Here is a 25,989-nt window from a genome sequence, read left to right on the forward strand (position 1 = left end):
GTTCATGAGTAATGATTTTTTGTCCATGAAAGACGGTAAACACGCAAAAAAAGAAAATGCAAGTTCATGCAGTTTAACTCATTAGATAAAATAAGACAATAGGAATACTCTATACATGAAGTTTTTACCTCAACCTTTTGGTTTAGTCTATTGAGAGAAATTTGTAAGAAATTATTGCACCATTTTCTCTATTCTTTCGTGATGTGAGTGTATTAACACGTTCAGACAAACAAGTGGAAGAACCGAATCTTCATGTTTCTGACACGAAATGATTAATTGTTTTTATAGAATATAATTTTATTTAATTTACATTTCATACACAGCATTCGAAATTTATGTACACTTCGGAAAAAAAAATTAAAAGAATGGGATAGTTGTATATGTTCCGTTCTACTTTGCCGATTGACGAAATTCAAATTACGCTTTTCAGCTCCCGAAAGCGCGACTTAGGATATGTATCAGATTTATATATAGCATTGTTCTAATATAGGTATTTTGACACAAAATCAGATTGTTTTCTGAAATGACATGCCAGTTTTTTCCGTATTTCAATTCTACGACTCAAATTACGCCAAACTGCCAAGTTTTGTAAAAATCGCAAGAGTAATTTTTCAAAAATTAGCTCTCAAAATTTTAGCTCCTCAATGTTAATTGAGTTTGGTATATATTTATTATCTCTTTTTTTTTATTAAACTTATTTAATTCTTCCTTTCATATTTCGAAATTTAGGTTCATTCTAAATAACATTCGTCCGTTTTTTATGATTGATTTTTAAAATTTGTATTTTAAAATAAGTTTTATAAATTTTTCGAAAAAAATTTTTTAATTATAATTTAAAACATTTTTGCCATCATCTTAAAGTAAATTTATTTCTAAGTATACCTGCAAAAATTAGAGGTTTTTTTTATACAAAATTTCCGAAGGATATATGTGAATTTATATATTGGCGCGTTTTGAAATTTGCTTATATTTGTTGAAAGCGATAATAATATCAAATGTGGTTTAGGCACTTTGTTAAAATTATTTGAAAGTAGGAACGAAGTGAATCTTTTTCCTCTCATGGACAATGCAAAAAGGTAGGAACGGGGTGACTTTTTCCCCCTCCTGCACAATGAAAGGGAAAGGAAAATAGGTTGCCATATATTTAGAAGTTCGCCAAGCAAATCATTCTTGGCGCAAACTGAAAAAATTTCGCCAAATTAAATTTTTGAATTTCTCTTAAAATTTCGAAACAATTTTACAAAATTTAATATTTAGACATAATATTGTAAGGATCCTAAGTTTTACTAACGTTTATTTTATTTTAAAACTGTACTATCACTTCTTATTTTCTACTTCTGGACAGAATTAAATGCTTTAACTTGTTTATGCAAATTGTCTTGCTAACGCCCAAGTATTAAGTTGTGGCTAAGGAAGGAAGACACTTGCCACTGCAGTTTTACGAGTTTTCACTCGGTTGCTGGTTGCCCTTTAAGGCCAGAGGTTTAGCCCTCTTGATATTTGCAAACGTATTGTAGTTTCAGCAGCTCGGCGTACTACATACGTACCCTTTTTAAATAAAGGCCAGTCTTAGTGCTAGGCATTTGTATACTAATTCAAAGTTAGCTTTTAGTTAGAGTTTTAGTTAGTAGTTTTATATTCTTACGTTCAGACCACAAGTAGTTGGTCTCTGTATTCCGAAGTTCGGAAGTGCCTGTAAAGTATTGAAAATAAAGGGTTTCGTATACCCTTCCTGCTTGGGTCGTCTGTTATACACAAATCTTGAACATAGCTTGAGTAAGCTTCCTGTTCTTATTCAGGGCCTCCCATGTTTCCAAAGCAAATCAAGAGAAACACACGTTATGACAATATGAGTAGAAGAATCAAAATATGGGAAAAACATTGGTATGTTACTTCCGAAAACGTCCCATTTTGTGTCAAAATACCTATATTAGAACAATGCTATTTATAAATCTAATACATATCCTAAGTTACGCTTTCGAGACATGAAAAATGCAATTTGAATTTCGACAATCGGCCCAGTAGAACGGGAGATATAGAACTGTCCCCCCCCCCTTTTTTTTTTTTTTTTTTTTTGCAGTGTACATTTGCTTCTTTTACCTGCAAATAAATTAAGAGTCTAAAGGTTTGACAGCAAAGTATTCATTATTACAGCACTTTTTTGAAAGTGCATACTGAAGTACTGTAAAAACGGTTTTTATGATATAGCACTATAGCCGTAAGTCTAGCAATACTTAATATCTGAAGTGCGTTTCCCTGTCTCTGTATAATAATTTAATATGTAAACAGTGTATTGGTAATAATCATTAGATGAAATCTAGCAGTAAGGAAGCAGATGAGGAAATTAGGACAAACTGATATACTGAATATTTGCATAATCGTCTGTACGTTATGTTTAATATTACGCTCTAAAGCTATATTAGAATTCGGAAGTTTATAAAGACCGTAAATAGTAATAATAATAATTAGATTTGCTGAATATGGAAAAGCACATGAGGGCTACCTGTCTAAGGAAAGGGATGCTTTCGTGGAGGATTTTCTGAAGGAAACTGGCACATACTCACATTGCACATGGGAAAAACCAAGGAAAACAATGATGCAGCTAACCCTTTTGCATAGGATCGAATTCGGGTCATTTCTCAGTCTTCAGCGTCCAGGGAGATCAGCGTAAATAGGAATGAAAAATACTGTTATTTCAAAATCTCTAAATAGATGAGCATGCTGTCATCAAGGTGCTTTATTCTGCATATCCACAGCTTATAAATGCGTTATTGAGGGACCTCTGGAGCCTGAAGACAATCAATGCTTTATTTTTGAAATAAGGTAAAATCATACTACATCTATGGCCTACCGTGCCTGTCTCCAGCCATAGGAAAAGATCTTGAAAAATTTGTGTTACGGAAGCTCAGCTATCAGTTATAATATAAATGAACATACATTGGTAGGCACCACTGAAAACTAAGTGAAAACTTCACTGTCGCCTTAGTGAAAGCCGTTAAATAATTGAAGCTTAGTGAGAATTGACAAGCCTATCAGACCAAAAATCTTAAATTTGATTGAATGAACTGAATGCACCTGTTATATGAAATAACATAGCCTATGTTGGAATATGCGGAGAAGTATTTTCCATATACATGTGTGTATATGATATGTGTGTACATTTTCCGAATATATTCTTCATGTGAATATACATGTGTGTATATGATACAACAGGAATTCAAATACTTCATTCGCAGGAAAGAGGAAATGCAAAGTTTTTAAATATTTTCCCCGCTTCCTACTTGGTCCAAAAATTCTTGAAATTATAATAATCCTAAACAGTTATTAAGTATTGGCAAAAAAATTACAATTGATTGATAATTAGAAAAGAGAAAATTTAAGTATATTGTTGACCATGGCCTATCGAAAAGAATCAAAGCAGAGAGAAATTATTCCGAATTATGAAAAATTTAGTGGATAACCTTTTATTCCTTGTGAAGTAGGATATTGAAATACCATCTCATAAATCTAGAACTACCTAAATTACAGCCCTCAGCTGCCCCATGATAGCCCCATTATTTCAAAAACAATCTTTGCACTTTCTCTTTGCCACATCCAGGTGGCCGAACAAGAATCGGTGTCTGAAATATGCCTGACGGAACAGAAAACTGGTTCCAAATTCATGTCAAGCAGTCATTAAAAAATTCCATTTACAGTTCCTTGTGAAGCGTGATTTATTGAACATATTTACATAAAAATAAAGAGCTAGCAGATACATAATCTAGACTTCAGTGACGGAGTATATCATCATAAATTTTCATTTGATGATCTCAAAAGAAAATGAGAAAACTGATCCGTATTGACAAGGAAGGAAATGATTCTTCACAGTTTTCCAGCAATGCGTGATGCGGGAGAAAGTTGAATCATGGGATATCCCCAAAACGGATGTAGGTTCAAAGTAGCATGACTTCCGAATATGTTCTTTTTATTATTAGTCCAAAGGGATTTGAATCCCGAAGGACTATTAGTTTCGTTTTGGCATTTTGCGTCGGACTCATAAATGTCGGTTCACTTTTCAAACTGTTGCCACAAAATTTTAGAGTCCTGCATTATATTTGAAGAAATTAAATAATGAAAAATCTGTATAAATGTATGTATATTTCTCGTATTGTGATAAAACAACGGTACATAGAGTCATCGAATTTTGAATAACGTAATCCTCCAACGAATATGAGCATGTGGAAGACCAAATTTGAAATTTGAAATTTGATCGATTTCCTATTTTTTAAAACTTTGACGAATTTTTGATTAACAAACTCAAGGATTTCAAAGCGAGCAATGGCAACGTTGTGCAGAAAAAACATTTTTATCTCCAGCGCGTGAGTCTCTGTATCGGAAATTCTAAAGATATGCTCGTTTTAAAACTATTTTGCGATATTGCTGTTGCACTGGATCTTATGGTTTAAGTGCGAGGAACATGATATTTAATAAAGAAAGGTAACACACAAAATGTTAAAAAACGCCTCTTTGGACGTAATTTAAAATCTGAAACATTGCAGATTTTTTTTATTATTATTTTATTAAATGTATGTAGGTGACGTTAGTCATATGTCAGTACTAGAAACATCTGAACCGCTGTGCAAAATCTTGTTGTAAGTAGACAGTTGCAGCTTATGTTTTTTTGTCCGGCAGAAAGTTCTTCTCATATATTACTACAAGATAATAAAAATATTCAGCTGAAGATGTGGAACTTAAATTTTCTCGTTTTGAATTAATTCACAGTCTTTTTTAAGGCGAGATAAACAAACACAAAACGTAAGACCGATTTAAAACACATTTTTTTGTAAAACGTTTTGTATATGATCTTGTTGTGCTCAGATTTCTTGTTTTGATTATTTTCTTTAAAAATTTTAATATTTCCTGAATTATAAGAATTATTTCAAATTTTCTCTTAAAATGACATTCGAGTTCCACTACTAACTTGCGCCTTTTTCAAGGCTTAACGTGAAATTATCAAAGTACTTTTAGTGCGCCATTTAATTTTATGAGATTTCTTTGAAAATTGTCACCGAATAAATGTTTATAAAGCCAACAGCTTAATACACAAGTTTTGTTGCAGACATGTAGCTCGTGAATTAGAAATATTGAACAAAATTTAAGCAAGAAAATAATTATGTGATATAATTAAGGGGAAAATATCTTTTAATAATTTAGTGTTTTCAGTTTACATCAAAAACGAATGTTTAGAAAGAATTATCAGTTTTACTTAATTTATTAGTAATCTTATTTAAGTTTAAACTGGATAGAAAGCAATAGCATTACAGTTCGTGACTTGCCAAATGTTTCAAAACATATATTTACTGGTTTATGTTCAGTTCAGTTCAGTTGACGATTAATGTGGATACCTATTCCTTGACAATTATTAACAATTATTGCTCCGCATCTATCATTAAGTAGATTTATTATTATTTTAAATAATAATAGCAACATTATTTACATTTTTTATGCTACAACTCATATTAATGTCAACAAAAATCGCAAACCTAGAGGAACAGGAAACTTCTACTTATCTTGTATTGACACTCCTTATGAATTTGCCTGGGGCATATCCAATCAAGCTTTGAGTTTTTTACAATCTACCGCAACTAATATATTCTTTTGAGATGCACAAAAATGTTTCAAACAGTAGCCAGGTAGAAGAGAAACTAAATGAAGCATTTTATATCTAAATATTGCTCCACTAGAAATCATGATTTAGAGTATGTTATCCAGATCTCGTTTCCTAGCTTTAGCAGTTCAGGTGTGGAATATGTAACCATGCGAAAACGGGGTCATGGGTTTGAGTTCTAGTCGATGTTCTTCAGGCCTTTGCAACTTCGTTTGGATTTATTAAAAATCATTATGCATTTCACGTAACTATAAGTTGGAAATATTGTGTAATTAAATGCTCAAGTATTAAATCTTGGAGTTACTTACCTGAGGGTTGTTGAGTGGCGATGAGAGTCCGCTGTCTGCCCATAACAATGCCAATGCGGTGGTGAATACCCAGATAGGAAGGAGGAGAGGCATTGGACCAGGGGTTGAGATCTGGGGAAGGAGGAAAGGAAAGGCAAAGAACGCCCCTTACAGCTCGAGGAATCCGTTCTGGCGGTTTGGATACCACAACTCCAAAATGGCACGATAGCCTCGAAAAGCAACCTGAAAAAAATATGAGACCATTAGAATACATTGCTGTTGAATATATAATATCGCCATGTTAGCAATAAACTCAATTGCAATATAAATGCCTGCATGAATTCTGTAACAAAGAAATAAATCAATGTAACGTAGAATTCAGCACAAATGAAATATAAATTTCATGTTGGTAGTAGTTTTGTCCACACTAGCACTCTCGACCCATGTTCGATTAGATTAGGTTACTTAAAAGCAAAAGATATATGCTAAGGGATGGGATGCCTTAATGGAAGACGTTTTAAAGCAACTGGCTCATATTCACGTTATATATAGCGGAAAGTAGGAAAACCCCTACGCAGCCAGTGGTTCGCCTGGGTTCGAATTTGAATGGAACTACCAGTACTCAGCGGTTAAACTCGAGCACTCCGGAGTAGTTAAACTCTGATACTGGTGCGGCTGATTCACGTGTCAAAAGTGTCGGCCACAGGAGCGTTTTCGTAATTTCCTTCATGTGTAACGTGAATGCCTGCATAGGGGTTTCGTGGTTTTCCCCATGTGTAACGAATGTATGAGTCAGTTTTCCTTAGGAGTCCTCCACGAAGGCACCCCTCTACTTAGACAGATAGCTCTCGATGCTTGCCGTAATCAGATGAAACCAAACCCTTAGAAACTCTTCCATGAAGGCATCCATAGTTTTAGCCCACAGTCTGTAAGGGTTTTGCTGTATTTGACTAAAAAAATAGAAAAAAGAGAAGAAGATTGTTTTTGTTCTTATTTATTTCACATATTTTGTAGTAGACAACAGAGTTTGAACGAAATAGGTGCCATAACTCTAATCTTTCTCTAAGAAGCTCAGATTTAAAACTTTAAACGGAAAGACATTCTGAAATAATATTTGATAACATTTACTGTCGAAATTTTAGTTTTGACGAAGTAAAAAAAAATTAATGTGCACATTTTGTTAATTTAAGTCATTTTGCTAATTTAAGTCATTTTGCACATTTAAATCAATGCTTATTTTCTCAAAGCATGGCAAAAAAAAAAAAAAAAAAAAAAAAAAAAAAAAAAAAAAAAAAAATATTGACCATTTTTTAACGTTTAGTTTCAGTCTGTAAACAAAGCAAAAACCTAATTCATTTGATAATTAGATAATTAAAAATAAAGGATTTTGGATAACATAAAATAGATTTCTGTACTTCATGTTTTATCTTCGTAAAGTACATGTTTTTAATGAATTGTTGCTACCATAGCACGGTTTCGTTTTTTAAACGCATTTCGAACTGCCTGCTATTGCTGCTCATTCGAGCGTGTATATGTCTCCTGTTGTCAAAAATTAGCAGAATTCCCAGCTCCTACTTTCCTTTAGTCAGAGAATTGGATGTAATTTCTGCTTCAGTCTGTTGTTGAACGTAACTTCTGCTTTAGTTGCTTCAGTTGCTTCAGTTGTAACGACATAAGAAGCATATGTAATCTCGCAAACTGAGAATTAATATTGTTTTATAAGCCTTAAAATTGTGTATAATATTGTTCATTACTTTATTTGAGAATCAGCTTTATTTTAAAAGCTCTAAAAATGTACGAGATTATACATTCTTTTACCTTTCTTAAGACAATACTTAAAATTTTAAAAACTTTTTTCAAAAAAAAAAAAAAAAATAAGGTATTTTTCCCGCCTTCTTAGCGAGTCTTCGTGGTGTAGTGGTCTGCACGCTCAGCGTGTCATTGAGAGGTCCGTGGTTCGATTCCGGCGAAAGCGTTGCTAATTTTTCAATATCTCTTACTTCCAAAAAAATCCTAATGTCTCTACAAGAAAAAAAAATTCTGAAAGTTTTTAGAATTTATATTACGCCCAAATGGGCTTTTTTAAATGTTTTGTGTGCTTGTTATACCTGTGTTAAAGCAGCGTAAATCAATTTAATATTGCCGATCATGATATGTACTATGAGTTTTCTGGATGCTGAATAGAAGGATTCGGAACTATGTACAATCATTCGAACAAACATTTCCGCTTTTGTAAAATCGACTTAATGTTTATGGTTTAACATTATTTACTATAAATAAAAGAAATGTATGCGAATTATCCTTTGGATCTATATAAGTGATTAATGAGCTACATGATGAAATATTTAACAAGAATAAAAGAATAATAGCTAATTTATTTCTCTACTTCAAGTAAATGAATAATGAAATTTATAGCATTACCAAATTTTAATTCAAGTTGAGAAGAAATAGCATTTAATTAGTCTTTCTAAAAACAGGTAAATAAAATCATGATTCCCATGAAATTAAAAAAAAAAAAAAAGAAAAATGTCTGGCTAGTAATTCAAAGGCAGTTTTTCTCAGATGCATTTTCAAGATAAACCTCGTGAATAACAGTCAGTTCACGTTTCAAAGGTTGTAAGGAATATGCCTTTTACTATATGCAACTTGTGGAAAATCTTCAGTAAGATTATAAGCGACTTGTCGCTATGTCTAAGTTGAAAACAGAAACGTAAGAAGGGTGTAAAAGGCCCGTTTGTTTAGGCACATCTGGTGCTTACAAATCAGCCGTCAGTTATGGCGAGAATTCATAGTAGAATTTAAATTTTAAACTGAATATAAGTATTTATTAAGCAAAGGTTACAAAGAGAAATTTAAACCCAAAAGTTGGCTCTTAAGCTTACACCGGCGTTAAAGAGCTATTCGCAAGAATAAAACAACGCCGAAGACAGGAACTCTCATTGTAGAACAGCAAACCAATAACGTGGCCTTCAGCAGCCAGAAAACGCTCTATCTACACAATCTCAAACCCTCACTTAAATACGCGTGAGATAATTTGTATTCTGGTAGAAAAACGGAAAAAGAGAAGTGAAAGTACAGGTTCAGAACATAAAATAACTGGTTAATTAACATAAACAAACCCTACAAGGTATGAAGACGTAAGAGCACGCCGACGTGGAGAATAAAACAGGCAAATCGACCATTTTGTATTCGGCGTAGATTTTTTAAAACCCCAATCGATTTCGAGGGCAAAACGTGTTCCCCTTCATCAGGAGCAAAAGCGAGAAAGCGAATGTCGAATATCGAACTAGCTAATCATAGTTGGAAATTCAATCACAATTTTGATTTTAAATCTGCTAAAATTATCCAGAAAGCTGGTTTTATTAGGGATTTGGATTTTCTTGAAGATTTTCACATTCACAAAAATTTATCCTGTTTAGTCAATGACTATATTTCCAATCCAGTCTTGCCTAATGCCTTTAAAATTCTACAAACTTAACCCTTCATTTTTCGTTACTATTTCTGCCGACAGATGGCGCTATCGGCTCTTCCACTGGCGCTATCGGACTGTAGGGTATAAATATGCTCGACATTCGCTTTCTCGCTTTTTGTATATATATATAAAAGTAAATCTTATGTATATACTCATTTGATCTATGTTAACTGTAGTTATTGCTTTGATATAATTCGCAACAGCGTACCTATTGTACAAAGGGTAGGGTTCACGATAACCCAGATACCCTGGCGCTACACCGTTCCACTGGAGGTCTTTCTCGCTTTTGCAAAATTTTTTGCTCCTGATGAAGGGAGACACGTTTTTCCCTCGAAATCGATTGGAATTTTACAAAATCTACGCTGAATACAGGGTTGTTGATTTGATTGCTTTATTTTTTTAATTTCCTTCAAGGTATCTCCAGAAAGTATCTCTGCTAAGGTAGATAACCTTTGCAGAACTTGCTATAATGAATTAATCAACAATTTAACCAAGGTCATGATTTCCTTCAAGTTATTCACCTAATTTAATCTTCATACCTCAGGCTATTACACCTTAAATTACGGTTATAGTAATTTAAAATGTAATCTGAGACTCAAAAACTGATGAGATAAGTTGTCAAATTTAATTCTGTTATCTTCTACATGCAGGGTATTAAACAAGCGACATCTTTTCTATTTTTATAGCCGTGCCAGATCGTCAACATGCTTCATGAAGAATTGCATCACGTTGCGGAAACACGCTTCATTCATGAAGTAACTCATCACGTTGCACTGATATCACGTTGGTTTTTTCTTTTGTTAGTAATATTACAATGAAGTATATTTTACAACTTAAAGTTATTCGTTAAATAATTCCTCATTAAAACAACATTGTCCTTAAAGTAAAGCTTAATAAGAACAATAAATCAAAAATTAAAATCCGAACAGGTTATGTGTTTCCCGCAATATAACTGCCGTTATATTGCGGGAAATTTGCTTTTTGTTTTAATTCATGAGATGTTTATCATTCGCTTTGACCTTACGATTAGGTCAAGGGGAATTACCTTGGAAATGAAGCAAGATATTCACGAAATTTATTGGTAATTAATCTTTTGTAACGAGGAGTATCCAAGGCTGTGTCTTAAAATGGATTTCTTAGTATTCCCCAAGTTGTCATCCATGCGATGGCTAACGAACAATGTTATACTTCATTATACTACGAAGATAGTAAATTAACGGTAATGAATAATTATTAGAATTTAATCCATGTAGCTTTATTTGATTCTATTGATATGGATTAGTTATTGAATTTTTATAATAGTTATGAATTCGATTAAACGTTCTTAAAATCTATAAAGAAAGAATATTACTTTCTTCGGGGTTTTTAGGAGGCTTAAACATTACTCTATTTTAAGGAACGTCTTGCCTATTTAAACCAACTGTCACAATGTGTTGCATTTTAGAATATAGTTTTGGAATGTTTAATGAAAGTTTTAATCAGTTCCCGCTCAGGCGGTAGAGTGGTTAGGGACCCTGACTGCAGTAGCGATAGGCCCGGGTTCGAATCGCGGTTAAGACATGGTTGTAACTGTCAGTCTCTTCATAGCAGGCAACGGTTGTCACTTATTAGGTGCTTCCATAGTGAAACGGCCACCTGTTCCGTATCTTGTAGCGGCTTTACTCTTCTCTGGGCACTTTGCCCAGCCGTTTTTTAAAAAAAAGTTTTAATTACTCACATTGAAGACGCACGTTTATAATTTAAAAATAATACTTTGTTGAGTATAACACATAAATATTTAATACTTTTAGTAAATTGCTCATTTTAGTATCTAGAAAATTAGTTAGAATACATTGATACTAATTTATATAATTCACTTGATGTCTCATACTTAATCATAAAGAAAATCAAAACTAAAAGGATATAATGCTTGAATGTGATTTTTTGCAATAATAAAAAAGACCTTTATTTTCTAAAATTCTAAGACGTCAGTAAAAGAATTTTAGCAGTTTATCTTCGTGTATCTTACAAATTTACTAAAAGATATCGATATGATAATTTTATTAAAGTTCAATTATAACTATTAATAAAAATTTTTGTGTTAATGTGATACTTAAATATGACATACAGACTTCTCTTGCAGTATAATAAATAGAAAAAAAAGATACGATAAATAAAGAGGACAGCAGAAATCTTATTCTTTTTCCTAAATCAGATCAAAAAGCGTGTCGGTAGACTGAACACTGAACCTAAACCCAGTCCATAAAAAATACCCAATGCATAAAAAATAAGCATCTGAACCTAATATATAAAAAATTTAAGAAGCTTAGCTGTAAAGATTAGGATTTATTAAATGATAGTAAAGCATGCTAGGCTATCCGTTCAAGAGATCGTATGCCTTTATGGAAGACTTTCTAAGGAAAACTAACTCGAATTCACTTCACATTTAGGAAAAAGAATTTAAGCTAAAGTGTGCAGCAGTCTTATCTGCTAGATCGCCGGTGGGCTAAGAGATAAAAGTTTAGCGAAAACAAATGATGTAAACAATTTCAACAAGCATACAAATAAATTTCAGGAGTGATTACTTGAATTGAATTGTTAAAATTTCAGTAACTGCGATTTTCGAATGGATTTTGTTTTGTTAGATCGTAATATCTTACAAGATTTGTTACTAAAGAATTTTAAATAATTTTAGGATAAAATAAATAGAATACTTAGTTTGTGAAAAATTACCTTTGAGTGTCAAATTTTAAGTAGGAAAAAAAAAAAAAGCTGCATAAATTTTTACCCCAAAAGAGCTATTAATCTCAAAACATTTTTCGTTATTTCATTTTAATGTGTTATGTCTTTTTAAGTCTGTTGCTAATCGGTAAAATATACGATTTGACGGCAAAATATAAGGTCTTACATTTGGCAAAATACAAGACCTTTCAAATTTAATCTGTCTGCTTCTGAAGAACAAACAAGCAACAGATGCAGTTCTTAAGAATATTTTTGTTTTACTTTTGAATCTTATTCAGTTAAATAAAAATGCGTTTATATCGTGGGATAACTAATTAAATATTGTTATAGAAATATATTATATAACTTATCTGTTTTCAAACAGTTAAAAGATGTATAACATTTCCATGTTAGTCTTAAGGCATATTCATCTATAATATAAATTGTTTTGCTATTTCACTTGGATTCTCTGCTAATAAACCATATTAAATTTTTAAGGAGCCCTTTACGGACGATCGTTATACTTTGAACCATTTCTAAATTTTTAAGTGTTATTTTGTATTTACTATTTTGTTTTTTAAAAATTTTATATATATATTTTTTAAATTATTTTATACTAAAAGTTGAAAAGGGTTGTTAGTAGTTTTTCGTAAATGTCAGTAAATATCAAATTTTTCAGTAGGGATGTAAGGCTTTCGCAGTTTCCTTATACGTCTGAATATTTTTAATAAAATTGAGTTTAGATACATATATGTAATCAATAAAAATATTTTTTGTTTATTTAAGTCATATAATGCTGACCAAAATAAATAAATAATGCATTTTGTATAATTTATTTATTTGGTCAACATATTGTAATAATAAATAAATAATACATTTTTAGAGAGCTAAAAGACTGAACATGCAAGAAATATATTTGAAGTTATGTTTCTCTCAAGCGTAATATATAAATAAAATGGCATAATATTTAATATATTTATCATACTTTTCTTTTTAAAATGGCTTATTGCGTGCAAGAATCGGTTTTAGAGATCTCACAATAATTGAGTAAGGCTAGAAAAATATGACGTGAATGATTTTGATAGCAATGAGCATGGTAGTTCAAGCATTATTTCCTTTATAATTATAATGAAATTTATTTCGAAAATAAAACCTATCTGAATAATAAAAGGGTTTGGTTTAGTTGGTTTATTTGATTATGACAAAGCACTCCTCTAGGATTATCTGCCTAAATGAAGGGATGCCTTCGTGGAGGTCTTTCTAATTAAAATTAGCTGGAACACATGTTACACATTCATAAAAGAACTTTATATAAATTGTAAGGATTATGTTAACTATATTAACAGTTAAATTTCAAGTTAAAGTTCCTTTCCTGTCAAATTCTTAACTTCAACTTACTACTTCCGGCCAGAACGTAGTTTTGGAATCTTGCTCAATATTTAATGAGGAGGAGCGGTATTTAAACCACGAAGTTACAGAGTCGGAGAGAATCAGAGTTCCTGACTTACGCGCGTCTGCCTTTCGGCCACTCTCTCTCTCAACGCTATTATTACGCTCGGCCGTACTCAGGCCCTTGATAAGCTTCGTAGTCAAATAAAGTTAAGGGGCCAACTAAAGTAGCATTTTGATAGCTTCGGCTATATTTCTTTAATCTTAGTTTTAGTTTAATATTTTGTCTCTTGAGTTTAAGCCCAAGTGTCGGCTTTGATTGTACACTCCAAGACGGAGTTTTGTTAAATCTTATTGGAATAATAAAGGGTTAGCTACCCTTATATCTTGTTGTTTCCTGTCACACGAACTTACTACTAGCTACGGATTATTCGCTAACTAGTTCTTAAGATACGTCGCTTTCTACAGTAACTGAGAATTACACAAGTGAAAGTCTTACGAAATAATTAAAAAATTTCTTTAGTTTTAATTATTTTAATAATTCAAATTAATATTCATAAGACATGGAGTGTCGAGAATATGAGTTATAATGTTTAGTAGTACTTTTATGCATCAGAAAAATATATTTAAACCAATTTTAAAGCTTTCAAGTCATACAACACTAAACATTTGAATTTGAGGGTTAAGGTAGTATTTTAGATTAAATACAATTGTGAACATAATTTGAAGACAAGCGCTTTTAGAAATTTAAAAAATGTATAAAGAATACTTCTATAACTAAATGTAACTTTGGAAAATCCTCAAATAAACGTGTAAGCGATTTATCGGTATGTTTAATATGAAACATAACTTAAGAAGTGTGTAAAAGACCCTTTTATTTAAGACTAAAACACAGAAGGCACGCATAGTGCTTACAAAGCAGCCACCGTTTATGGCGCAATCTCAAAAGTATAGTTTTTAAATTTAAAGCTAAATCTAAGTATTTATCAGCCAAATTCTATTCATAGAACTTTAAAAGTGGAAGTTGGCTGATAATTTGCACCGGCTTGACAGCACTATCAGTAAGAATAAAGCAACGCCGTAGACTTGAACTCTTATCTTAAAATAACAACCAATAACGTGGCCTTCAGCAGGAAGAACACGCTCTGTCTGAATAATCTCAAAACATCACTTGCTCACGCTCGAGATAATTTGCATTCTGGCAGGAAAACGGGAAGAGAGAATTGAGAGTATAAATTTAGAATATAAAAATAATGATTAATTAACATAAATACCTTACAAATGTTTTAAAAAAATGAATATATAAAGAAAAAAAAGTATTGCACCTTTCTCAATCTAGCATTTATTTTAATATTTCGGAAAGGATTTCTTTTCTTTCTTTCTTTTTTTTTTATTTTTTTTTCCTCTTTCCTCTTTCTTCTTTCTTTCTTTCTTTCTTTTTTTTTTTTTTTAAAGTAATATAATATACTGAGGTCTTAGATTCAAAGAATACTTTTTGCAATCATGAGTCTATTAAATTAGTTTTCTGAATTTGAGAAAATCCGATTTTAAAGATTTAATATTCATTACTAGGTCTTTTGTAATGAGTAAATTCCATTCAAGTGAGTTTACCACATCAGATCGGCTTTAAAAGGGACAAACCACAGTACTGTCTAAACTATTAACTATACCTGCTCATTTCAAGGTGACCGAGGGAGGATTACTGACACATATACATGGGAGAGGGCAAGGGATTGCCGGTTTCGAAGCTTCTTTTTCGATTGCTGTCACTACTAAAAAAATGAGGTCACCTCAAAGTAGGGGATTTCCTTTCTTTAATACTTGGTAAACCCACTCACCGATACGTAAAACCCAGTTGTAGACCCCTGACCGAATTATAAGAATTTCGAACTGACATTGTTAATTTGATTAATGAATGAGAAATTGCGTAAAATTACTTAGTTGTTTTTGCAAAGTAAGAAAAATGAACGTGGGTATTTTGGTTAAGTTTTAATAATTACTTTGATTCAACGTGTATATAAATTTTCGTAAAATTTCTCTTTATCTTTTTACTGTATTGACTTTCAGTCCTGTATTCAACTTAGGTATTAATCGATATTAGCTGTATTAATAATATTATTCCAAATAAAAGAAGCTGTTGCATACGAAGAGATTACTTTTAATTTTATTTTTGTGGAATTAATTAATCAGTTTCATTCACTATCGGATGGTCATTTGGAGAAGTATTATTTAAAGACTTTAGTACATTTAACCTTTCGAGTACCGTTGGTTTATTGCTATTGCGACTAATCCCGCTCATCTGATATCAGAGGAAGCCCACGAAATTCATTGCCGCAAGGAACTAAGATTGCGCCTGTCGTTGGCAACAGCCTTGGGCACCATACAGGTGACAATACGACTAAGTCCCCTACGCCTGTCGTTAGCAACAGCCTTGGGCACCATACAGGTGACAATACGACTTTGCTAAATCCCCCCCCCAGTTTTGAAGGAGATCACCCCGGGGTGACAAGTCTTAGAATCTCCCACCTATCTTCCCCTACCACCAACCTCTCGAGAGAGCTTTCGGTTCGCCACATATTTCTAGTGCCCCCATTCTGCACAAACACTCTACTTACAAACATCCAGGCCTTCTCCGGGATTCGAACCCTGTCCTTTCGATACAGCAGTCAGTGTCGCTAACTACTGTCCCGGTTGGGCGGCATACGTGCTATATTTTAAACACAATTATAATGAAAGATAAGTCAAGTTTTCAAGTCGCAATCTTTGGTTTGGTTTGCTTTGCTTTATGCGATTATGGCAAAGCACTCGAGGGCTATCTACATAAGAGGAGGAATGCCTTCGGGGAGGACTTTCTAAGGGAATCGAATGCACTTGGGAAAAAAGGCGGAAACGCCCATGCAGCCAGCCCGTTCGCGAAACTCGAACCTCGGACTGAACTACCAATGCTCAGCGACTTTACCGCTCGGTCGCGTGTAGGCCGCAATCTTTGAACTGTAATTTTAAAAGTATAAATGTTATTTTGTGAATAAACGTAAAATATTAAACAATAATATTAATTTATTAGATTAGAATTTAAAAATATGATTCTCCTCTTTTTATATTTTTACATGCATTGTTTAAAAAATAGAGCAACTTTTATTTAACAGCTCGTTTCGACATAATGCAATAAAAGAAGTCTTTGAATGCAAGACTATAGTATGGAAGTAATTTCACAGTGCAAGTAATTTCAAAGGCAAAATGAGTCAGTTAACATATGAATGCGACCTTTGCAGTTAAACCTGTCCAGGTAGTTTCTCTGCTCGATATTTATGTTCCTTTGTAGGTTACTACTGCGGTGATAAGACGAAGAAATTTGTATTCCAGGACTTGCTTTTTTTTAATCTTACTTTCTGGAGCATTTACCCAAATAGCAGAGACGTACGTAAAAATAAGCGAAATAATTGGCATCTAAATATGTCTCTTTATCGCTAGAATATGCTTCAGATTTATGGAAAGCGGGGAACTCAGCTTAAGCTTGATTTTATACGTTTTCCCTCTGATACAATTGAGATGAGGACTCCGGTCGAATGTCTTTTTCAATGGTTTAGAATATTTATGACTTTTAAGTATATTTTGCTGAGTTAACAAATGGCATCGCTCTGCAGTAAAAAATGAGAGTGTTATTTATGTAATTTAGATGTTAAGCATGCTGCTGGTGTGCCATGTCGATGACATAGCAGTTTTAATTAAGTCTAAGAAGAATAACTTTACTGTAAAATGAGTGCCGTGTAAAATCTCAGCGTAAAAGAACTAAACACCAGCATAAACTCTGAGAAACGCCAAAAGTTTTAAATGTACGATGTTATAAATATCTAACAACTGGATTAACAGCATATAGAGGGGGTATCAAGCTTACATTCATATCAGTGGTGAACATGTTCTTCATTAAAATTATTTCTATAGAAAGCTTTGTGATCTTTCCTACATTCGTGATTTTCGTTAAACATGACGTCATAATTTTTCATGAATGAAATGTTACATCCATGCCATCTCTGTAAAATTTAATAAATTAATTTATTATTGCCATCTGATGTAAATTTCGTGTTTATTTCTATATCTTAAGAAAATGTTACCTAAAATTAATTTTTACTTTAGAACTCATTTTTTACGTGGAAGCAATTTAAAATTCATAATATATTTGAAGTTCCAAAATACGCCACATTTATTTATTTCAGTTTTTAATGCAGATCAAAATTTATCTTTCAACATACAACATTTTGTAGCCCTCTAATTTTATGGAATGTAACGGTCATCCAAAGTAAGGTTTTACTCAAATTTTGCATTTAATAACGAGATTCATATGCATTTTAGATAATAAATTATTCCAAATGCTTATTTAGAATTTCAGGAACTTAACTCTGTTAAAATAAGATGATGTCAAAATAATCTTTTTACTTTTATTAACAATGATTATGATAAAAGAGATTTTGCGTTTAAGTGTAAATTAAGTATGTTTAAATCTTAAATTAAAAAAGAATCATTTAAATTCTGAAATGGATAGGAAGGATACCAAATAATAACTGTGGAACATTTTTTTTTCTATGGTGGGCACTAGCCATTGCAGGCTTTGACCACTACTTAAGTGGTTTCACTTTATTATGGATACACCTAAATATGCGGGACATCGTTGCCTGCTATAAAGAGATGTATAATTCACACCCATGCCTTTTCCGGGATTCAAATCCGGGTCTTTCAGTTCGACAGTCAGAGTCACTAATAACTTTCCCGTGTGGGTGGCACCGTGGAACATATAATTTAAATAATTCAAATTTGCATAAAAATAAACTAAAACAAAGATATTTCTAGTATCTTCTGCTTCTTTAAACTATTGGAAGGTTAGTATGAGGGTCGAGTTGCAGCTAATATAGTTATTAACTACATTTTTTCAATTACAATACCTATTACTATGATGCAATCACCGGCCAAAAATACCTCCAAGTTTGGCGACTTTTACTGATTTCTCGCCAGATTTGGCGTCAAAACAAGTCGTCAAAACCATTGCCAGGTTGGAGATATCTCGTCAAATTATCGATATACCCATTTACTCAATGTTAAATAGACTTGCCTCTGTATTCTTACTTTTCCGGCATAGCTTATCTCTCTAGATTTTTCATGTTACATTATGCAGAAACATACAACATTTTCGCATGTAACTGCACTAAAGTCAGCTATCTATGTACAAAATTTTTAACAATATTAATATTCTTGTAAAATTAAGAATTAACTCTAATTCATATCTTGGTTATGCAGAAATGCACTGATTCCATGAATTTTTAGTTCAAATATTTATAATTATATAAGACAAGAATAAATATCAAAAGGAAAATTCTCCACCAAGATATTAATAAAAACTGAAATTAATAGCCATTTTCATTAAAAAATATACCGATATATCCGTGGGAAAAAGCGAAATCATTGGGCATTTAAAATTTGTTGCAGAGTGTAATTAATTAAAGCACAAAACGACTGACTAAAAAAGTTTAAAAAAATTTTAATTGATATGGCAGAGAAAAATTAATAGGTGCGACACCATTTCAGAAAGCATAACATTTAACATATTAATTACGAGACTTAAAAAATATTGCAATTCTTATCGATTCTAGTGATCAGTTTTTAGGTCCAGTCGTTTCACACGGCTTCCTAAGGCTGTATGTTGACCTTATTAACATTCCTTACTTATCTAATTGCTGATATTTAAAGATTTTAAAACTTGCATTAATAAATTACGAAATCAAAATAAGCAAATCAATAAAACCTCCATAATTTTTTTTAAATACTGAAAACATTTCATTAAGCTAAAAAGAATTAAATTTTAAATAAAATATATTAAAAGGAAATTATCATTGATTAACATTGATATCATTGATTCATATCAATATCATAACATTGATATCATATTAATCAATCATATCATTGATTTATCATTGATATTGATCAATCATATCATTGATTTATCATTGATTGACTGGAAATAAATTTAATCATTAAATTCATCATTGATAAAATTTTCATTGACCAAAATTTATCATTCATTTATCATTGATTTTATAAAATCAAAAATGGAAAAAATTTCATTTGATAAAATATGAACAAAATTTCATTAATAAACTTCACTTTTTCCCTCAAAACATGATTTATCATCACGTTACCAAAGGCAGATTTCACAGAAATGTTACGTCACAAAAACAAAGCTTTATTTCGCTAAATGAATAATTGTTCAAATTTCAAAAACAATTGGAAGCTGAAACACCACTGAAATACTCTTGCGATATTTGAATAATGCCAGGAATTGTTGCTTTACGTATATAGCTTACACTTCGGATTTTGTTGCAAGTTTATTATTATTGTTGCGTGCGTAGGGGTTCGTAATAGACTGAATGCACACAGGTCTGATTATAGAGTAATAAAATTTATTTTTATCAAAAGAAATATTTTAGACCTCTAGAATTTTCCACTGAAATATTCGTACGAGGGTTCACAGTACCTCACAGTACAATCAGTAGTTACACTATAAGGTATTTCTCCCGCCTTCCTAGCATGCCTTCGTGGTGTGATGGTCTGCACGCTGGGCGCGTATTCCAGAGGTCCGTGGTTCGATTCCCGGTGAAGGCGGTTCTCATTTTTCAATCTGCCTTGCTTCCAGAATACCTAATGTCTCTATAACACTTCAAAATACTAAGAACGTTAAACACAACGCAATGCAAAACGCAAGCATTTGAAACAATTCAAACTGAAAATTTAATTATTGAATCGCATAAACTATTAACTCAATATAACAATTTCCCGCATTTTACTATGTTAGCAATTATCATGCGTAAGTTTTAACCAATATAATTATTAATGAGATTTGGGTCACTTTGGTTTTTATCAATATAATTTAATTATTAGTGAGATTTGGATTTATTTGCGATATCTAGTTTCGAAAATTATTTTTCACATCCTTTCGGAAGGTTAACTTATTCCTTTTTCTTTTTCCACCCCCCCCCACAAGGAAAGACAAATGAATATAAACAAAATATTGTTGATAGGTTTTGCTTAAATATTTTTTCCTCACAAACTGTTTAAACATTTAATTCTGAAGTTCCAAATATTTTGTACAAATGTTGTACAAATGTAGAACCTAAGACAATAAAAAGTAATCTAGATAACTAAATGTGTGTTGGCGTTAAGGTGTAAACCGCGAATCTGTACTTTTACGTTAATGCATTTTTTGGGGGGGGGGGCTGTTCGTTTTATTAAAAAATCTGGTGTGGACACCACATGACTTCTTTACACAGCCTATTAAATTATACACATTTTTTTACTGCATTTCATTTAAACGTATTTCCTCGAATTTTATTAGAGCTCTATTTCTTATGCAATTAATTCAGTTCTCTTTTTGTAGCGAGGCAAAAAATACATAAAAACTCAAAACATCTTCATTAAAAATTGAAAATATAGAAAAACATAAAACACTTAAAAAACAATTTTTATAGTTAAAATTATTCCTACGCAAAAACAAACAATTCCACCAACAGTCAAGAAGGCAGATTTTTCGGTGCACAAAACTGAAAGTTTAGTTTTGGACCAGTCGGCAAAAAGACACTGAAGGGGCAGAAATTGACTTAATTCAATTATTGACTTAATTATTCTGCATTAATCTTAATTATTCTTATTGAAAATTAATTGACTTAATTATTCTGCTAAATTTCAAATGTAAACAAAAGACTGCTCCGCTAGCCCTAGGTGTACTTAAACAACTTTTAAATTGTTGATAATTCTACAATTATTGCATGCAGATTATCTAAAGGCATAAAAACCTTAACTGGAACATAAGAATAACATAATTCAATCACTTTTGAAGGAAAAATGCACAATTTACGAACGTGAGCTTACCGAGGGTAACACAGTGAGTTTATATACATATATACTTTTGTTGCGGCCGATTGCAAAAAAAAAAAAAAAAAAAAAAAAAAAAAAACCGAGTTGCACAGCTACATGTTATAACAGGCCCATGTACAAAATTTCAATGAACTACTGGTTTTTGAGTTATGCGAAATACACACGTGCATACAAATGTCACGAAAGCAAGGTGAATGCATTTTTAATCCATTTTGGAATAAACATTTCTTTATTCTGTTCGTACATACAGATGTCAAGTCAAAACGTCGTTCAGATGGAGTCAAAATGGATATTTTTGTTGAAATGTGATACCCTAAATTTTTCGTGATTACAATACTTCCTTTACTTCGTACAAGAAAGTAAAAAATTGCATATAAATAGCTGGCAAAATGTCGATTTGCTAGGAAGCGTAAAATTTTACAAAACATTTTTTCCCGAACAATAATTACACATTTTGGGCTTGGACCAAAAACTGTAAAATAAACATTCTGGGTTTATTCATCAAAATAGATTTCTCTTTAATATTTAAGAAACTTTTTATAGTAAATTGAATACATTATTGACAAATAAAAACATTACAAATGTATAATGAAAGAGATAAAAGTAAAAGGAAGATGGTTAGCAAGAAATTTGATTGGCAAACCAGGAAGTTTTATTTATACATTTTGTAATACATGCACGAAAGTTGATTTCAAAAACAAGTTCTCTGTTGTATACCGTCAATTAAAAAGAAATGTTTCAGATTCCTTACCGACTAAGAAAAAACTAAGACTAGGTTACGGAAGTAAAAATGCTGCATCAGCAACGTGAATGAATAATTAATCTTGTGTATCTAGGTCTGAATTAACCTTTTCATAACTACAGCAATGATAAAGCTATTTTTTAATTGAACTTCATTCCTATTTGAAGATGAAGAATGATGATCTAGAGTTTATTTACCTGCATAATTTAAATTCTGCGCGATGATTTTCGTTGTAATAGATTAAATCATAACAACAAAGTATTGAAACCCGATCTATTAAGTAAATCTACAGGGGTTGGACAAAAATATGGAAACACCTTTAAAAAACATGTTTCTTTGCTTAGTATGGTGTAGGAAACCCGTTGGCATCGAAAACAGCTTGCAGTCTTCTCGGAATGGATAAATACAGTTCCTGTATGTTTGCCAAGGGAATATTATACCATTCTTCCTGCAAAACGGTGGCAAGTTCAGATAACGATGTTGGCGGTGGATAACGAGAACGCACTTTCCGTTCCAATGTACACCGAAACGGTTCGATAATATTCAGGTCTGGTGACTGTAGTGGCCAGGGAGATGGGATAACTCATCCTCGTGCTCAGAAAACCAGTCCTGGACAATGTGAGCTGTGTGAACAGGGGCTTTGTCGTCTTGGAATACACCATCACCATCGGGGAGCAAAGTTTGTACCATGGGATGAACTTGATCGGCCAAAATGTTCACATAAGTCTTGGCAGTCATGTGCCCTGACACAGTTATCATGGGGCTAGCCGAGAACCATGATATGGCTGCCCAAACCATAACAGAACCCCCGCCATGTTTCACTCTTGGCAACAAGCAGTCTGTATTATAGGCTTGAGATGGCGTTCTCCAGACGTAAACTCGGCCAGAAGTGGGAAACAATGTGAAAGAAGACTCGTCAGACCATATTACTCGCTTCCACTGCTCTATAGTCCAGGCTTTATGACTTAAACACCACCTTTTCCTGTTACGGGCATTAGCATCACTGATGAGTGGCTTCTCAATTGCAGCACGGCCAGCCATTCCCTGTTTATGAAGCTCCCTTCTAATTGTTTTGGTACTCACAGGGTTCGGTAAACACAACATTCATTTCAGCAGTAACTTTTGCAGCTGTGGTCTTCTTATTTTTCGTCACAATTGCCCTTAATGATCGTCTGTCACGATCACTCAGGACACACCTTCGTTCGCGCTGTGATTTAGCAGATGATGTTTTTCCGCTTTTCAAATATGCGGAATAAATCTTCGATACAGTACCTCTTGAAACACTAAACACCTCGGCTACCTTGCTTACGGAAGCACCTACCATACGTGCTCCAACAATTTGCCCACGTTCGAAGTCTGTTAACTCTGACATAATGCAATGACAACCTCACATAACAGTACTCCGACAACAACTGAACTGTTTAGCACATTTACGAAGTTGTATAGGTGGCGTCAGTAGTCAAAAACGCCAGCGCCACCTACATATTTCATTAAAATCAATCTTTCTTTTCAAACAGGCATTTCACAAGGGGTTTCCATATTTTTGTCCATCCACTGTATATCGATAAAAATTATTATAGATACTTTGACTCACAATGGAACTTAAATATGATATTTCCTTATAAATAAATAGGCTATTTGCATGACATAAGTTTGTTTTAGGATTTGTATTTATATTACTGTATAAATGATTAAGTGCGCCGCTTAACAGAATCATATCATTGGTAATACAATAAAAATTAAAACTAAAACCAGATTCATATTATTTTTTCGAAATTCTGAGATATTTAAATTACAATAAGGCAACATCCAAACAATAGCTGTAGAGAAATAGTGAAAATTTATAAGGTATACCAACCGGTACAGTCCTCTTTCTCCTATATACCAATCGGTATCATTTATATAGTATTACTGTATAAATGATTGAGTAGGCCAAGGGATAGTGTTTAGTAACTTTGACTACTGCAACGAAGGGCCAGGTTTCGAATCCTGAAGATGGCATGGATGATTGTAAATGTACAGTATCTATGCGGCATGGAGGCACTTTAAAAATGCGGCGAGCCGAAAGTCCTGTCGAGAGGTTGGTGGTAGAGGAAGAAGGGTATGTCACCTCTATGGTGCTCAAGGCTCTTGCCAATGACAGGCGCATATGACTCATTCCCATGGTGACTGTCGTGGGATCGCTCTGACCTTAGTCAGGCAAGTTAGCTTAGTAACAACAAAAAACAACAAGATTAAATACACTACGGTTATATGACTTAAAAGAAAGCTTTTGTGGAGGACTTTCTAAGAGATGTTAGCTAATACTTAAGCCATATACCGGCCTATTGTGGGATTCCATTTCTATTTATAAATAATTCCTCGAAAAGTGATGAAATTCGCAACTGCTTTTAACACACATCAGGAAAGTTTTAATGCTAAAATATATGCGAATAATTTTATTGATTTAATATACTGAAAATTAAGCAAATGGTGAATTTCTTATCAACATTGTTGCAATTTTCTACTTTTTTTTAATCTGTTTTATTGCTTTCGAATATTATTTTTTGTTGGTTAAGCTTTTTCACTGATAAAGAACACTGTTATATTTAGAAGTGACGCGTTTTTGTATTGTGCTGTAAAATGTACTGTATTGAATGTCACATCTCTGTGACGGGTCGCAATTTAATTTAATTTTATCATGCTGTATTTTTTAACGACGTTTCAATGCTCTGAATTTTACCAGTTTTGATTTTACTGCTTGAGAAGTTGTTAAAGAAGTTAAAAGTTTGGAAAAGTTTTGGATATATCTAAATTGTTTTATTGTGGATCTAAAACATCAGATAGCAAAAATTCCATTTATGCTTCGTGAACAAATATTTTAAACCAGTAAAATAAATTTATTGCTTTTACTAAATTTCAATTGAAGGAGCAAAAAAAATCGAAACTTAACCTCCTCGAATTTGCAGTTTCCTGGGTTAGTTAGGAAAAATTTTAACACGAGCTTCTTTCGCTGTGTTTTTTTCAGTAGGGTCGATAGCTTTCATTAATATGAAACAGAGGCCCACCAGCGGCCGAGTGGTAAAGTCGCTGAACAGTGGTAGTTCGGTCTGAGGTTCGAATCCCGAGAACGGGCTGCCTGCATGGGCGTTTGTGGTTTTCCCCATGTGTAACGTGTATACGAGCCAGTTTCCCTTAGAAAGTCCTCCACGAAGGTGTCCCTTCCCTTAGGCAGGTATCCCTAGTGTGCTTTGCCGTAATTAAATACACCAACATCATAAATATGAAACACTTTGAGAGAAGCGTTTTCATCATTGCCCCAAAACACCACAGTAGAACTTCAAGCATCCGAATCGGATTAAGCGGATTTCCTGAATTAAATAATAACCGGACTGTCTGAATATCCAGATGAACGGAAACCTTCAATTCATCCAAATATCCGGAAAATCTGATTAATTGCCTTTTTTGCCCAAACTGCCTTTTTGTATATATTTCTTATAATGCTAATAAAGTAATTCGTTTTTGTTTTTATTCGTATTTTATTTCAATAAAGGTTATACAATCAAAAAATGGTTAAAATATTTTTTGGTAAAACTAGTATAATACACTCTTTTTCTTTCGGAAGAAAAAGCTAAACGTTGAAAGTAATTTGCTCAAACATACAATCCTTTGTACTTTAGCTCCTTTTAAACAAATACGCTCTATTATAAGACCATTTTACATTGTTTAAATTTTGAAAGAAATAAAATACACATATCAATTAACAAGATATGTGTATTAGACAGAAGAATAAACGATTTGGGTTGTTAGAGCTGTGAATATTAGAGTTGTGAATATTAATAATTGAAGTTTT

The 25,989-nt window shown here is 32.6% G+C and overlaps 1 protein-coding gene across 3 annotated transcripts in view; it reads right to left on the minus strand.

Annotated features, from left to right (window-relative positions):
- The window catches only part of LOC118183418 (A disintegrin and metalloproteinase with thrombospondin motifs like), a 348,669-nt gene that overhangs the window by 175,093 nt on the left and 147,587 nt on the right, over positions 1-25,989 (minus strand). For all 3 annotated transcript variants that reach the window (XM_085814080.1, XM_085814076.1, XM_085814075.1), the window contains exon 2: positions 5,956-6,177. In XM_085814080.1, the coding sequence (XP_085670206.1) occupies positions 5,956-6,048 (93 nt within the window). In that variant the 5' untranslated portion in view covers positions 6,049-6,177. The remainder of the gene's footprint in view (positions 1-5,955; positions 6,178-25,989) is intronic.

The sequence above is a fragment of the Stegodyphus dumicola genome, chromosome 1 (assembly GCF_044657685.1).
Source record: "Stegodyphus dumicola isolate Sdum_Otavi_A_Nest chromosome 1, ASM4465768v1".
In the NCBI taxonomy this organism is placed as follows: Eukaryota; Metazoa; Arthropoda; class Arachnida; order Araneae; family Eresidae; genus Stegodyphus; species Stegodyphus dumicola.